We start from the raw sequence: 16,519 nt of genomic DNA on the forward strand, positions 1-16,519 counted from the left end.
AGGTCAGCGACTCGAGTCTGTTCGGTGTGTCCCGTGTTATCGTCCGTCCAAGGAGCTGTCGGCCTTCATTTTGGCCGACCTGACATGTTGTGTCGGAGGGCGGGCAGTCGGACTCCATGACCAATCTGATTGGTAGAGCGCTAACCCGGAAATGACGAGCGAGATGAGCGTGACTAAGCCTCTCAAAATCTGACGAAAATCTTTTAAACTGACCTTTGTCGATCTGAAATGAAGACAGATTCAGCAACTGCATGGCCTATTTCTCGCTTAAAATGTTTTCAGAAACACGTTTCGGTGAATTATTTTAGTAAAACATGAGATCGTATACCGAACAAGCCAACAAGTGATGCGTTCGTCCAATCAGCTGCCGGTTTTCATTTTTTGGGTGGCAATACAGATTAGCGACACCTGCTGTTATGGAGACGTATTACACGCTCAAGTCGGCGTCGCTTCGGTGTGTTCTGAGGCACTTTTTGGACCTCAGGGAGCCGACTGATCAGTCTGACTGCCTTTTCTGCCAACAGTCGGCCATCGGGTTAGTGTGTCAGGGGCTTTAAATGCATGTCCAGATTAGGCTCAGCTATGCATGTGTGACTCCCCTTAAAGAGCCCCTATTATGTTTTTTTGGGGATTTTTCCCATCTTTTAGTGTGTTACATAGTTTTGTGTGTATTTAATAGATGTATAAAGTACAAAAAACACATTTCACTCACATCTCCCCCCCAGACAGCACTTTTTCTGTCTGACTAAAACGACTCGCCCACATTCCTGTTTGAAATTCCTTAATTAGTGATGTCACTGATTGAGAATGCCTGAGCAAGCACAGCCCGCCCAGTGGCTTGTTTGAATTTGGTTGAACAACAGAGTGGGCCAGCTGACCAATCAGAGCAGACTGGGCTTTTCAGGAAGGCGGGCCAAGAGCCCAGACAGAGTGTTTCAGGCAGAGGAGCTGCAGCAGTGAGCAGTATGAGAAACACAGCATGTTGACTTATTTGAGTCGACCTTAAGAGTACAAATATCACTCTAAAAAGGAATATAATAGGGGTGCTACTGAATTATGAGTTGGCTGAGACTTTACAAAATGAGTCAAGTAAAAAGAGCTTAGACCTGCTGAGCGTCATGAAGAAAGATTATGGGTACTGGACTCAAAATGAAGCTGTAATGCTCTGAGTGAAGTTAAATTGAGTTAAACTGATAATGCACCATGTATGAATTGTTTCTTTAAAAAAAATCATGATATGTATTAATATGACTACAAGTTTATAGCTGTGAGCTCTGTGAGGCAAAATTATGCTTTTAGCCAAATGTTTATGTCAAAATGCTAACATGCTTCGCAATGACAATGATAATATACTGATGCTTATCAGTTCATGTTTACCACATCTACTATCTCAGTTCAGTGTGTCTTGGCTCTTATTTATTTACATTTCTGGCCATCACTCCTATTGACTATAATAACATCTTACTAACCATATTGATGAGATCGATCAACATGACAACACAACTAATTGGGAGGTCAAACTAATGAGTGCACCTGAAATCAGAGTCCTGCACGCGGTTATGTTTTACAAACCCATACCTGCCGTGCACACACAAAGTTGACTGATGAATATAAGACCCGTGAACCTAAACCATACCAATGATCAAATCAATCCGATGGCTGCTGGCAAGGGAAGTATAATCTAAAAGTTTGGGTACAGTAAGGAGGCAAAAACAACCTCTGTGTTTTCAATGGATTATGTTTAGTTCTGACTGCTCATAGTGTGTTCCATTTACCTCGGAGGTCAGATGCTGGAGCTGGGAATGACATCACACCCGAGTTGACTGTGCTCCTTTTAACAAGTTGGAACTCACAGTGGGGTTAGCCCAGCCATGTTAGCCATTGTTAGCACCAGATAGATAGATACCAGTTGATAACAACTCATTAGGCTGTTTTTTTGCATACAAACAGCGTAACAATATGTCCACAGATAGAAGATGAACAGTAACAGAAGTGCTAAAAACTGTATGTTACTACAGCATTCACTACTGTTGATGCACGGAGCATGTTGGATTTTGAGCTTGGGGTACTGTGAGGTTGTCCAAGTTCCCAAGTTGAAAATCCGAGTTCAGGGGCGTGTTTCCGACTTTGAACTCAGAAATTCCAACTTCCGAGTACAAATGGAACGCACCATCAGACCCAGTTGTTGGCGAAGGCGCACAGACTCAAATAGTGCCTAAATTATGTGCACACTGCACAGCTGGGCTACCCTCATTGACAATTAAAAACTTGTGACATTTTGTACAGTTTGTATAGTAAAACTTAGAGTATCAATAAGAGTAATGGCCAAGCCCACAAAAATGACCTTTGGAAGCAGGAAATTTCAGAAGTAAAGCAATTAAAATATCTAACCTTCAAGCTATACATTTTCTTAAAAATGATAAAGCTCTATAAGAAATAAATGAGAAATGTTTTTGCATTTTCAGTTTGCTGCACCTTGGCAAAATCTGGATCCAAAATGACACATGAGGAGTTAGTTTTCAGATGTGAGTTGGATGAATTGAGGAGGTACGTGCAGAAATGTGCACGAGGTAGTGTGGGAGGGAGGACTGTGGCTTGTGTCATGGTGAGCACTTAGTGAGAAAGGGTTAGTGTCGTGGCGATGGTGTCTGTGGCAGCCATGTGCAGAGAGTCCTCACCGGAGAGAAGGCGGCTGCGACGAGAGGCCTCGGCAGCCAGAGCACAGGAGATCTCAATACGCTTCTCCTGCTCCTCCAACTGCTGCTGGGAGCTGACTGGAGCCCCACCATCCACAGGGCCGTCCAGCACAGGAACCATGTTCTGCAGGCTGTGGGTGGAACAGTGGGCGGATGAAAGGAGACGCAAAGACAGAAGAAGAAACAGGAGGAAGAGGATGGAGGATTTGTTAGTCATAGATTATGAAAACGCTACATCTGACAAATATAATACAATATCATCTGCATATAAAGACATTGTGTATACTCTATTATTAATATGTATACCGTAAGAGTTGTATCAAGCAAGAAAGTGGTTCTAAAATGCTAAAATGAGCATTAATGAAGAAAGTGGACAACTCTTCTTGGTTCTTCAGCAATTTAAAAGGTAATGGAAGCAAATATATATGAAATAATGTTAAACTTCACTGTCACAATCAATCTTTAGCTGTTGCTTTTTTAATTTTGAATCAAAACTTTCAATTAAAACATTTAAAATGAAATGTTTTATCTCTACAAATACAGTGGTGTGAAAAAGTGTTTGCCCCCTTCCTCATTTCCTGTTCCTTTGCATGTTTGTCACACTTAAGTGTTTCGAACATCAAACCAATTTAAACAAAAAGTCAAGGACAACACAAGTAAACACAAAATGCAATTTGTAAATGAAGGTGTTTATTATTAAAGGAGAAAAAAAATCCAAACCATCATGGCCCTGTGTGAAAAAGTGATTGCCCCCCTTGTTAAAACATACTATAACTGTGGTTGTCCACACCTGAGTTCAATTTCTCTAGCCACACCCAGGCCTGATTATTGCCACACCTGTTCACAATCAAGGCATCACTTAAATAGGAGCTGCTTGACACAGTAAGGTCCACCAGAAGATCCTTAAAAGCTACACATCATGCCGAGACCCAAAGAAATTCAGGAACAATTGAGAAAGAAAGTAATTGAGATCTATCAGTCTGGAAAGGGTTATAAAGCCATTTCCAAAGCTTTGGGAATCCAGCGAACCACAGTGAGAGCCATTATCCACAAATGGCGAAGACATGGAACAGTGGTGAACCTTCCCAGGAGTGGCCGGCCGCCCAAAATTACCCCAAGAGCGCAGCGACGACTCATCCAAGAGGTCACAAAAGACCCCACAACAACGTCCAAAGAACTGCAGGCCTCACTTGCCTCAGTTAAGGTCAGCGTTCATGCCTCCACCATCAGGAAAAGACTGGGCAAAAATGGCCTGCATGGCAGAGTTCCAAGGAGAAAACCACTGCTGAGCAAAAAGAACATCAAAGCTTGTCTCAATTTCTCCAGAACACATCTTGATGATCCCCAAGACTTTTGGGACAACATTCTGTGGACCGATGAGACAAAAGTGGAACTCTTTGGAAGGTGTGTGTCCAAGTATATCTGGCGTAGAAGGAACACTGCATTTCATAAAAGAACATTATACCAACTGTAAAATATGGTGGTGGTAGTGTGATGGTCTGGGGCTGTTTTGCTGCTTCAGGACCTGGAAGACTTGCCGTGATAAAAGGAACTATGAATTCTGCTGTCTACCAAGAGATCCTGAAGGAGAATGTCCGACCATCTGTTCGTGTACTCAAGCTGAAACGAACTTGGGTTCTGCAGCAGGACAATGATCCTAAACACACCAGCAAGTCCACCACCGAATGGCTGAAGAAAAACTAAATGAAGACTTTGGAGTGGCCTCAGCCAAAGTCCTGACCTGAATCCTATTGAGATGTTGTGGTATGACCTTAAAAAGGCCGTTCATGCTCGAAAAACCCTCTAATGTAACTGAATTAGGACAATTCTGCAAAGATGAGTGGGCCAAAATTCCTCCAGGACGCTGTAAAAGCCTCATTGCACGTTATCGCAAACGCTTGGTTGCAGTTGTTGCTGCTAAGGGTGGCCCAACCAGTTATTAGGTTTAGGGGGCAATCACTTTTTTCACACAGGGCCATGATGGTTTGGATTTTTTTTCACCTTTAATAATTAACACCTTCATTTACAAATTGCATTTTGTGTTTACTTGTGTTGTCCTTGACTATTGTTTAAATTGGTTTGATGTTCGAAACACTTAAGTGTGACAAACATGCAAAGGAACAGGAAATGAGGAAGGGGGCAAACACTTTTTCACACCACTGTATTTATGTATTGTGATGTTATGTTTATTTCAAAAGGTTAAGAGTTGTGAACGTAAGAGAGCCCCACTGTTGCAGTGGGTGACATATGCCTTCATCACCAGTGACGTGCAAGGTACAGTTTCAGCATGTTTTGTTGTAAAGGAAGGAGCATTAAGGGCATGCTTTATTGGACCAATAGGTATGGGTTTAAACATATGTGAGGTGCCTAGAAAAGTGACCCACTTCGATTTGGCAATGAGGGTCTTGATCCGCTCCAGTTTCTTCTGCTTCTCCTTCTGTTCCTCAGGGCTGAGAGGAGTGTTGTCCTCCACGTCCAGGTAGCGCTCCGGGATCAGAACCTTGTCCGGAGTCATCAGCTGGAACAAATGCACCTACATAAATATAGATCCACCCACATATGGCCTACATGCACACAAATACACTGATACACCAATATAAAATGTCTTTCATAGAATGGAAACAGTGAGCTAGGCGACTTTTTATCAGGATATGGCGTGTTTGTCCTTTTATTAGGAGGAGAAGTTACTTTAGTTAAGGTTTAGTGAATTTTTGACAAGATTTAGTTTTGAGTTTTGAGATGAGTTTTCGTCATGTTTTTCTTAGTGTACAGCAGAGGTGTAATGGTGCATATATCCACCTCTAGAAACGTTCTCGTTAGCACGTGAAAGTATCTTGTACTCACGAGAAACCAATTTAAGACTAGCAAAATTATGCTAGTACTGCTAACGTTATGTGGCTAAAGTTAATATTTCACATTCACAGCATGAAATTGGTTAACAGTTGCCTTATCATCTTTAAAGTTTTTTGACGACACTGTCAGGTACAATTCGTTACATTTTCAGTTAGATGAAAACCTCCTTGGCTGCCATTCTGACTGCTACTCAGATTGGTTTATACCAGAAAGTATCTTGTGCGCACAAGAAAAAACAAATCCCCTAATGTCCCTTTAGAAGCTTCGTAAATCTGTGACCTTTACTGAGCGCAGATACTTCTGTGTGCTTACTTGGCCTCACTGGCCATGGACAGAATGAGAGGAAGAGTGACTGTGCGAGCGATGCATCAGCTGGCTGATCTCACCTCTCTGCTGAGGTTCAGGTCGTAGGGTTCTGGTTCAGCCTTTAACCGTCTCAGGCGAGCAATCTCTTGTCGAGGTGACTCCTGCCCTGGGCCTCGAACCGCCGCCTCCAGGTCTTTGATGTCAATCTCGTGAGCTGTCAGCCGCCTACGGATCTGTCCCCACACACACACACACACACACACACACACACACACACACACACACACACACACACACACACACACACACACACACACACACACACACACACACACAAATACAGATACAATCAAATCATCTGTAATCTTAAAGCTACAGTGCGTAGTTTCTGTCTCCCCCATGAGGAATTCTAAGTAACGACAACAAAACTCGTCGGCGCGTCCACATGATACAAGCTTTCCGTGATCACGCACCACCCCCCCCCCCACCCCTCCTCCACGCTGAAAGTCTTAAGCGTGTTTTACAGTAACCGCAGCCCAGCTGCCATGCGCATATGTGACGTCATGAAATCTCTGTAACTATTTATGCCCGCGCTGGTGGTCGCGACACTAGTTGCAGTCTTTTCCTGAACATAGGTGGCGCTAATGAGGAAAGGCTACTTACTTTGCTCTTTCTACGGACTAGAAGAAGAAGAAAAATATAAACAATGGCAGAACTGGCAGCAGCATTGACGTCAATGCTTCGATTTGATTTGAAGACCTACTTGGTCAGATCAAGCCTTTCATTCACCATAAAAGAACTCATCTTAACTCAGTAAATTTACAAGAGAGACTTGCAGTCACTCTGAGAGTCCTGGCATCCAGTTGCCCAGGAGCTTGTTCATGCTTCCTGTTTCAGCTTTGTCGCTGAAACAGAGTGGTGAAAAAAAGAGTGGTGCGCGACCTCGGCTTGTGCACTATAAATCCGGGCGCGCCGGCAAGATCTACGTCATTTTGACGTCACGCCAGGTTGGGAACGGCCAGTATAATTCACCTCTTAATTAGCTTTGTATCAACTCATTTGGCAGTAGCATGAATGTAACGGGCGTTCATTAATGATCAATGTAAAACATTTTTTTAAAACAATTGTGTTGGGTAGGGATTGCTGCTATGCGTTAGCCTGGCACACCTAATCGCAAATGCAAATTACTCTGGACACCTTTGTTCATTTCCTAAGGTTCCTATTAATCGCGTTGACCAAAATGTCTGGTCACAATTGGATAGCCCTACAATCAATCAGAGCAACAAACATGCACAGAATCCCCTATTTTATTTTTTTTTTGAAAAGAATGCAATCCCTCACTGGCTTTACACTTCCAAACAAAATACATTTACCTTGTCTTTGACTTACAGCAACAATGTCCTGGAATGTAAGTAGGTGTTATTGAGGCTTAATCTATTTCTTAATCAATTTCCACTTTTAAAATTATACATGTATATCAAGTTTCTCTGACAAAATGATAGTTTCATGAACAGTAGTTCTACCTTGCAAGTTTTTAATGTGCACAAAGCTTCCCAGTTCTCTACAACTTTCATCTGACAGATAAAGTAGCTGAGAGTATAAACACATTGTTAGGTTTTACTTTTTACTTGATAGTTCCGGTGCCGCCGGAAGTTCCGCCGGATGTCCCTCATTTTCGGCTGGATGTCCCTCACCTTCCGCTTTCTTTATGTTGGCATTCTAAACTCCGGTCGATTCGGGAAATATCCTGAGCTAGAACCGACAATCAAATTATATTTATCTATTTTTTTGATTAAAATTCTCAACAAACACTCGACAGCCATTTTAATTCCAATGCTTGCCTCCCTACAGGCACATATTCCACCAAAACAAGTTCCTTCTCAAGACTATTTTGCAGAGGCACTGTACCTGCGTCCAGCGCTTAGTGTCGCCCATGACGATTGTTGCCAATAAACCAGAGCATGTTTTTCTCCCATCCAGCCAGACCCTCCTGTCCTGTGGAGGAAGGTCTGGCAATGCAAGACTAGATTTTACTCTACTATTACTCTGTGTTATAATGTTTGACAAGGACCATCACATGGTTGATCATACCACTTTGTAGTTGGATGGAGACTGGCCACCTGAGAGGTTTAGACTCCGCCTCTTGTCCCTCACAGAGCTGCTCTGGTTGCGTCGAATTCGCTCATTCTGCTCCTGCACGCTCATCTTCGACTTCAGCTCCGCGGGAAACACGGCGCTCTTCGGCCGCTCCTGTGACAAAGATGTGGCGTAGGAACACAATTTACTTACTTACTTACTTAACTTAGTGGTGCCAATACAATGGCCATACAATACAACTTAGATAGACAGCAACAACTGAGTTGGACTGAGAGAAAGAGCTAATTTTTGCAGATTGGCTCTCGCAACGAGACGGATGGGTGCGACTGAATCGCACATCACTGAGAGGACTCGGGCAAAATGCAAAACAATCCGGAACTGCCCTTCAGCACCTTCAATTAATAAGTACAATAATCTAATTGGCAGTTTCATACATAATTCTGCAGAAGCATGAATCCATGAATGAGGCATTTGTCTGTGGTTAGTTCACTTGTCTGTAATAACAGCAGGACAGCTGAGTTAATGTTATCTAAACTGCTGAAGTCAGTTGTGAAGTGAGGATAACATTGTCAGAAAGCACCTGTGTTTTTTATCTGATAATGATGAGATGTATTAGATAAAATCTTATGTGAAATCAGTATGATTAAATTGAAAAAACTAAGACTAGATGAACTGACATATTAAATATAATAAAATCCTTTTTTTGGGGCCCAGGCACACAGCGTCTTGCTTTACTTTTCACCATTTCTCTATCTGGGCATGTTGGTATTGGCAGTGGTAGAAGAAGTACTCAAAATGTTTTAGCAAAACTCTTAACTATTAATAGAAATATATATATATATATATATATATTAATACCTCACAGTCCAGATTTCAAATGTTTACTTAAAGTGCAGAGTAAAGGCATTATATATCAGCACAATGTACTTTTTACATTATATTACATTACATGTCATTTAGCTGACTGAAAAGTGACTTACAATTGCTATATATCAGAGGTTGCACACGTCTGGAGCAACTAGGGGTTAAGTGTCTTGCTCAGGGACCCATTGGTTGATGTATCGCAGTGGGAATCGAACCCGGGTCTCCCACCCACCCATACTTACATTTATTTAACGTCTGTTCAAGGTGGAACTTTCAACTCTAATTTAATGCTGGATAGTTTAATGAATAACAATGCATCATATTTTAATTGTTATGGTTTTTAAGTAAAATCTGAATCTGCAAAGTAAACAATAACATTTCTCTGTCAGGTAAATGTTGCAATACAATGTTTTCGTCTGAAGTATAAGTACACAGTAAGTCAGTAGTATACAGTTGGGTTGCTTTGGGTACCTCTCTTATTTTGGGGTACAATGATTTTGGAGAAAACCGCGATAAAGGAGGCCAAGCAATCGGCCTGTTCCAAACCGAACGTGCACTGCAGTTGTGACCCTAAATGAGGAATGAGGCCAGTATTGCTCGGCCCACGGTAAGGGCAGGACGATATAAGCATTATGCTTCTGCCTGGTCCTACTCAAACTCATCCTTTTTTTTGTTCTTTAATGGAATGATTTATTTATCTTTGTGTTTTGTCTTCATCTTTGTATCGGATTTGTTTCCATTTTCTTCTTTTACAGTATGCTGATTGTTAATATATTGTCAATAAAAAACAATCAATCAATTTAAAAAAGTCATACAATTTCATGAAGTATTTTTCACATAAACTGAAATTGGTCAAATTGCCCTTAACAGAAATAGAAGGGTTAAGAAAGACATTTGGATAGTATTTACATGCAGTTTAGGTTGACATACCCTAGAGATTCCATTAGGCCCTCTGCCATTATGGCGGGAAACTCTAGTAGAGCTGCTGTGCGATTCGTCGGTGGGGGACTTCGTTCTAGGAGGGACAATGCCAACTGGCAAGGGGCACAACAGATAAGTTCAAAACCATGGGAAAGAAGAGGGAGCTATTAAAGCTTATTAAAGCTAACAATATACAGCAATGTATGCATATCATGTCAGCTTCACTTGATTCAATGATACAGTCATCCCTCAAAAGACTGAATTCTGAACTGGATTATGGGTTTTCTTTCATCTCTTTCATCTCAATTTACAATTGTCAGTAGAAGGAAGTGTAATAGCATGCTCCATGAGGTTCTGTGTAACAGCCTAAGAGGTAATTGCTAGATCTTCATCATCAGCTGAGAAAGGATCAGTAGCATTATTACATGGTATGGGGCCATTATTCTAGCAAAACTAGAATGCAACTGTATCTCAATCTGTGTGTGTGTGTGTGTGTGTGTGTGTGTGTGTGTGTGTGTGTGTGTGTGTGTGTGTGTGTGTGTGTGTGTGTGTGTGTGCGTAATCAGATTTAAAAATGTGTAAAAGAATCTCTTAATGTGTACTGATATTTGTGAATGTGTATAGGAATCATCAAATGTGTAAAATAATCCGTGTGTGCGTAATTTGATGTGTAAATGTGTAAAAAAATCTGTAAACAAATACAAAAAACTGTTAATGTGTACAAACATTTAACATGTACAAATGTATTAACATTTACAGATTTGTCTATGCATTTACAGATATATGTACACATTTACAGATCTATGTAGGCATTTATAGATTTGTCTACACATTCACAGCCCTATGTACACATTTACAGTTTTGTCCACACGATTACAAATCTCAATACACAATACACAAAGTTTTTATTTTTACACATTTACAAATCTGATTACGCACACACAGATCGAGAAACAGTTGCACAACTCTCCACACACATTTGAAAATAGTTTTGCTACAATACTGGCCCCATGCTGTACCTTTATTAATGGTGGATTGTCTGTCCTGGACCTGGTCCTGCACGTCACTGATGTTGTTGTGTTCTCCAAATTTGGGCTGCAAGGCAGAACACTGATATTATTTGTCATGTACATGTTAAACCCTAATGTGAAAAAATTCCAGTACACATCCAAAGCTGCTGATTAAACAGTATAGTGGTGAGAGCATTATGTTAAAACGCCTGGCATACTTGTCATGGCAGACACAGTAAAGGCCTGATCACACCAGCATGAATGACAGTGAAATTTCACACTGAAATGATCTGTTTCTGCAAACCATCTTGACAGTGGTGATCTTGACGGAACAAGTATAAACTGCTCCACAGAAGAGATGCAACATGGTTTGTGGCCAGTCATGGGACAGGACTGGATGGTGCAAATGCTTTGCCTTGAATTAACTGTGGTTACTAGGGGTGTCATGATTCTCCAAATCCACGATTTGATTTTGGATTTTAAGGTCACGATTTGATAACATTTTCGATTTGAAAGTTTTTTTCAACAATGCCATGATGAGAGCCACTAGATAGCAGAAGGGTACTTTGCAACAACAGTTTGAGTTTCTCTCATTTCATTGATTTTTTTTTTTTAGTGGCACAATTGAATGCACCATTATTTTAACAACATGCACATGAATGCACAATGAAGCCTCGTCGGAGCGCACACGCTTTACCTTCGTTGTTTGTATACATAACTCACTCACGGGGAAGACAAAATGTCACACCGGTGACTTCAGGGAAGCAGGAGGATTTTCCAGTATGGTTTCTTCGCTACTTGGACTCTGGCAGTGGTCATGGTGTCTGAAAAAGTCAAGCTGCTGGCTAGCAGTAAGCTAATGTTACCCTGTGTCTTTTAGCTGCATGCTACCTGCTAGAAAGCTATGCTGTGTCTGTTGTTTTTTTCTTCGGGCGCGCAAGTAGGTGGGGGTGGCGAGATAAAAAAGAAATACTGGGGGAATCCTGCTTCTGATTTCAATAGTTGAAATCAAAAGTTCATTTAAAATTGAAATTGTGACTCTCCTAGTGACTTTCACTGTGCTGCTTCCTGGTGTGACCATCTGCCAACTAGAATGACTACATCACTACCAGCCACTACACAAATAAGCACATGTAGAGTTGGACAGAGGATCTGTGTATGTAGAGAACTCCACACCGGGATTCATACAATCAAGTGCTAAGTGCTCCTCGTCCTTGGCATGAGAGGGCCTTCGTACCAAAGCACCTGCAGTGCATTTTTAAACTAAAATGTAAGATGTTGAGCAATAAAAAAGTAAACTCCCTGTTACAGCATGCAGCTGACATGGCTTTTAGTGGCAGATGCATTAAAAAGAGCCAAGGGGGAGCAACCACGTATGGAACAAGTGCTTTGGAAGCTCAAATAGAGGCTGATATGGAGATACAGAGGGATCATCAGAGGCAATGGGGGGAGTGCTTGAACAAATGGAGGTTTGGAAGAAGGAATAACACTTGTAACATGGAGGGATGAATGGTATATGTTGGTTGAGGTTAAGAGTAATGTTTTTAAATGATGGCATTGGACAACAGTTAGGACTGGGTGAAGCGAGGGCAGGACAGGGGCAGAAACACCCAAATACCTTTCTGATGTGAGAATCTTCACCATCAAGGTAACCGTCATCGATGCCCAAGCTGCGTAGCCAGGTGGCGCTGTCAAAGGGCAGGGGAGGGACGGAGGGAGGGAAGGTATGGGAGGGCTCCAATGGGTAATAGGACTTGGGGAGGGGAGGCCTTGGGGGAACACTTTCCTAGATCACCATAAGGGCAGGAGGGAGGGAGGGAGGAAGGAAGGAAGGGAGAGAAAGGATAGGTGGAAGAGAGAGTGCTGCACATCAGGAGGAGTGATAAAAAGCCAGGCAAGTGCAGAGCAGAAAGGACTCATGAGAATGATTCTTTTGGAATGGGGTCTTTATCTTAAGTTAAGGAGTTAGACATGGAAATCCACAGGTGGCCAATGAAATACCTGACAGTTTAACACCATAAACAGTTAACAAGCTATTTCTCACCTAGAATATTTTTAACGACGAGTGTATTGCTAAGAAACATTTAGGGTCCATCTTTGGAATTGGAGTTGAAACGGAAAGCTTTTACTGCAGCTCATAGTCCAACACGTAACTTGTATCAGGCTCAAGTACCGCCTTAAGTAACCAAACCAAACCAAAGTCAACTAATTTAAATGTTCAACTCATATATATTTCTATATTTTATTTAGTTGACAGAGAACTCTGAACATGAATCTTGTGAACAGATTGGATTCATTTTTCATACCATGGAGAGTTTTGTGAAGATTGACATCAATGAGAGAACATGCCTCTTCCATGTTTTTACATAACAGCACAAGTGAACCCTAAACTTACTCTATTCTGGCCATATGTTATGGTTTCCATCTCAAGACCCATGACATTAAATCCCCCAAATCTTTATGTGAATCAGACCGGAGCACAACGGTGCATCAGAGATGCATGCAAATTTTTGCATTCCATGAGATCCCTGTAGAGCAGTTAAAGAATGTGCTCTGACAACTGAAAGGTTGGATAAAGGCAATTACAGCACCAATGGCTTTACTAAAGGGGACAAACATGATGCCATGATGACCTATAATAATGGCAACAAAAAATGTTTATGATTTGGTGGGAAATATTGTCACTGTATTTACAATATTACGAATCTCAACAGACTGAATATGGAATAATCAGAATCAACTATGGATACCCTATTCTTTAAAGATTGGTCTGCATGAACACTTTACCTGAGTGATTACTGGGTGAGTCAGACTGTGTTACGGCTGGATTAATGTTAAGTCCCCCTTGATTGTTGGGGTAAGTAAGGGGCCTAGCACGTGCACCAGCATGGCATGATGACCTAGATGCTAGCTGCTGATGGAGTTGGCTTTCATGGCAAGCACCTCCAAAACAAGGAGCTGAAGATGTGAAAAGGTCTGGGCTGTAGCGCAAGGATAAAACATCAGTCTGACAGGAGTCCTGGACAAGCAGGAACTCTGATTCAGGCATAGAAAAGTGTTGGTTGGACGACAGGTTTCTTAGGCCACCATGGTATTCTGCAGAGAAGTGATATGGGTGGTTTTCTGGATAGACATCTTTTCTTAGGCCAATCTTGACTTCTTGGCTGCAAACATTTGAGTTCAACCAACTAACTTCCTGAATGTCAGAAGTTAGGGTTTGGACTGTGTCTGTATGCTTGTTGGTATATTTGGAGTCCTGGCATTGGACTTGGAGAAAACTGATCTGTTCTGCTCTGGCTTTGGCAGGATTCATAGGTTGGTCAACGTTTGAGTTGATTCTGCAGTTGAAGTTTTGGTCTGTTTCCTCTATCACAGGGTCCAATCTACTCAAGGACTCCCCAGGGTTTGGGAAAGGTAGGGAGAACTGAGGAAAGGTGAGTTTGTGGGTTTCACAGCCATAGTAATTTGTGTTTTCTGCATGCAGGCTTGTGTCAGGTTCCATGTAACTTCTGGGTCTACACCTAGGCTTAGGGTTGGTTTTGAAATGAGGCACTATACATGACTTGGGACGGGGTTTAGGGCTTGATTTTCTACGCACTTCAGGGTTGGTTCTGGAGTTGGAGCATGGGCTTGTGCCAGGTTTTGGATTGGGGTTGGTGCCTAGCTGGATGTGTCCGGTGCTTACCTCCGGGCCCAGCTGTTTGTTGGGGGAGGCCTGGGAGCCAGGCACTGGGGAGAAGGGGCTGAGCGGGCTGGTGAGGCTTACGGAGCTCAGGGGACTGGCTGGACTATTGGTGCTAAAGGAGCCCGATGCACCGCTGGCCACTGTGCAAGAGAAAGAGAGGGGGTTGGGGGGTGGCAGGGATAGAGCCATTAGAATATACATGATGGAGACGCTGGTATTTCCACTACTACTAATTTCCAGCACCAGTGTGCTTGTTACCTCTGTGCTTGGCTGTGTCAGTGCCTCTGGATGAGTTATTCTTATGCAGTCCCTCTAATACATCCTGGACTCTCCAAAACTCTTTCTGGATGTGCCTACGGACCAGTTCACTCTGCAAAAAGCCAGTACAGACAAAGTCATATGAGAGAGGGAATGTGAAGTACTTTTAATTGAAGCAACAGTCCCTATGAAAACTGTTGAACGTTAGGTGTATGGTTTATATATTAGGATTATCCAGAGTAACAGGGACATTGTTTCTGGTAAGACATTCGCTGTTGAACTACCTAAATGGAACTTTTCAATTCTGTAAGCACCACAAACCAGATTTCATTCATGTCTATTGTGGTGTAGGCAGAAATCTTAGAGACAGATATCTGATAACCAGGACAAATAAAACAGAAGATATTCACAGGGCTGGATACCATGAAAGGTATATATAATATATGTATATTATATGGGCTGAATGCCCCTTTAAGCTTATATATATATATATATATATATATATATAAGTATATATATATATATATATATAAGTATATATATATATATATAAGTATAAGTTGCTTTTTCCAAACCTCATGACAATATCACTTATACTGTATCTACAGTACTACTTACATTCATTAAAACTAAAACTAACCATTGAAAGAAATATTCAAACCAGAGGTATATTACAAAATTAATAATTTTATATTTCTTGTGCATTATTTTAAACTGGGGGTGTTCCAGTACATGTATTTATTTAGATTTTTTTTTTTGTATTCACCCTGACCCCTTTGTTATAACTGAAAACCTTTGAGTCTTTACTACAATTTCAATTTAACATTAGGTAAACAGAATTATCTAATGGTGGACCCAATGATCCAACACAGTCAAAGAGTACTGCTGACCTTGCTTTCCTGTCCTATATTCACTTCAGACAGAGAATGTATGTACCAAGCCACAGTACGTCATTACACTGTTAGGAAACACAAGATCTGGGGGTCTCTAGATTAAAGAGAATGAGATCCTGAGCATATATGATGTACAACATCTGGGGAAAAGAGTAAATGTTAGCTATTATGCTTAAAAGTTAGGAAGGAGATTTATTTTCTCACTGATAAGGCTGATTATGTCATGAGTTTTTGAAAGCAAATGGTGAAGAACTATGTCCTAATTGTAGTTCTTATATAAATACGTTTCTCTATAGGTTTCTTAGGCTTATAGGTTTCTTGCAGTATACATTAACTCCAACTCCATTTGGAAACAAGCTTTCCATTTCCCATATCAATTACAGCTGGGCTTTAAAGATGAACAGGGAGAATGCCAGTGTGACCCTTTACCTGCCCTCCTGCATTAAGCTGCTCCCATAGATCTCCATGAATGGCGTTGGCCTCGTCCTCCAATGCTTCAAACTCCATACGAGTGGTGGTTAAAGCCTGAGAGAGGTACAAATAAATGCATGTCATGCTCAGAGAATGTTTCTAACATCTTTGGTGGACATATTGATACTGTATACTGATTTCTTTTCTTTATTGTTATGTCTTTCTGATATTATTCCCTTTAACTCTCAGAATGAATTGAGTATAAATGATAAGATTAAAAATAACTTTTTTTGTCTATCACATACTGATAGACAATTGTCTATCAATTCACAACAGATAGACAAGGCTATGGGCTCCCAAACAAGCGGCAATCGAAGCGGCTGTGCTTTTTTTCGACCGTCTAACGTTATGCACACAAGTTAGAATTTATTTCCTGCATGGAGCATGTGACATTGTCAATTATGTATTGCAAGTTTTGTACAATTTTCCTGTCTATAAAGATACTCTATAGCTAAAGATAGCGCC

At 41.3% G+C, this 16,519-nt stretch overlaps 1 protein-coding gene across 17 annotated transcripts in view; it reads right to left on the reverse strand.

Moving 5' to 3' along the window:
- plekha6 (pleckstrin homology domain containing, family A member 6) overlaps positions 1-16,519 on the reverse strand; it is a 101,270-nt gene that overhangs the window by 6,705 nt on the left and 78,046 nt on the right. For 15 of the 17 annotated variants that reach the window (XM_078249302.1, XM_078249297.1, XM_078249299.1 and 12 more), the window contains 10 exons: positions 16,013-16,108; positions 14,691-14,802; positions 14,433-14,572; positions 12,366-12,533; positions 10,757-10,832; positions 9,747-9,850; positions 7,947-8,105; positions 5,936-6,088; positions 5,081-5,214; positions 2,679-2,827 (listed from right to left, as the gene is read on the reverse strand). In XM_078249302.1, coding sequence (XP_078105428.1) covers positions 2,679-2,827; positions 5,081-5,214; positions 5,936-6,088; positions 7,947-8,105; positions 9,747-9,850; positions 10,757-10,832; positions 12,366-12,533; positions 14,433-14,572; positions 14,691-14,802; positions 16,013-16,108 — 1,291 coding nt within the window. The remainder of the gene's footprint in view (positions 1-2,678; positions 2,828-5,080; positions 5,215-5,935; positions 6,089-7,946; positions 8,106-9,746; positions 9,851-10,756; positions 10,833-12,365; positions 12,534-14,432; positions 14,573-14,690; positions 14,803-16,012; positions 16,109-16,519) is intronic. The other 2 variants (XM_078249304.1, XM_078249308.1) reach the window with 1 other exon arrangement.

Source organism: Sander vitreus, chromosome 4 (genome assembly GCF_031162955.1).
Source record: "Sander vitreus isolate 19-12246 chromosome 4, sanVit1, whole genome shotgun sequence".
Lineage (NCBI taxonomy): Eukaryota > Metazoa > Chordata > Actinopteri > Perciformes > Percidae > Sander > Sander vitreus.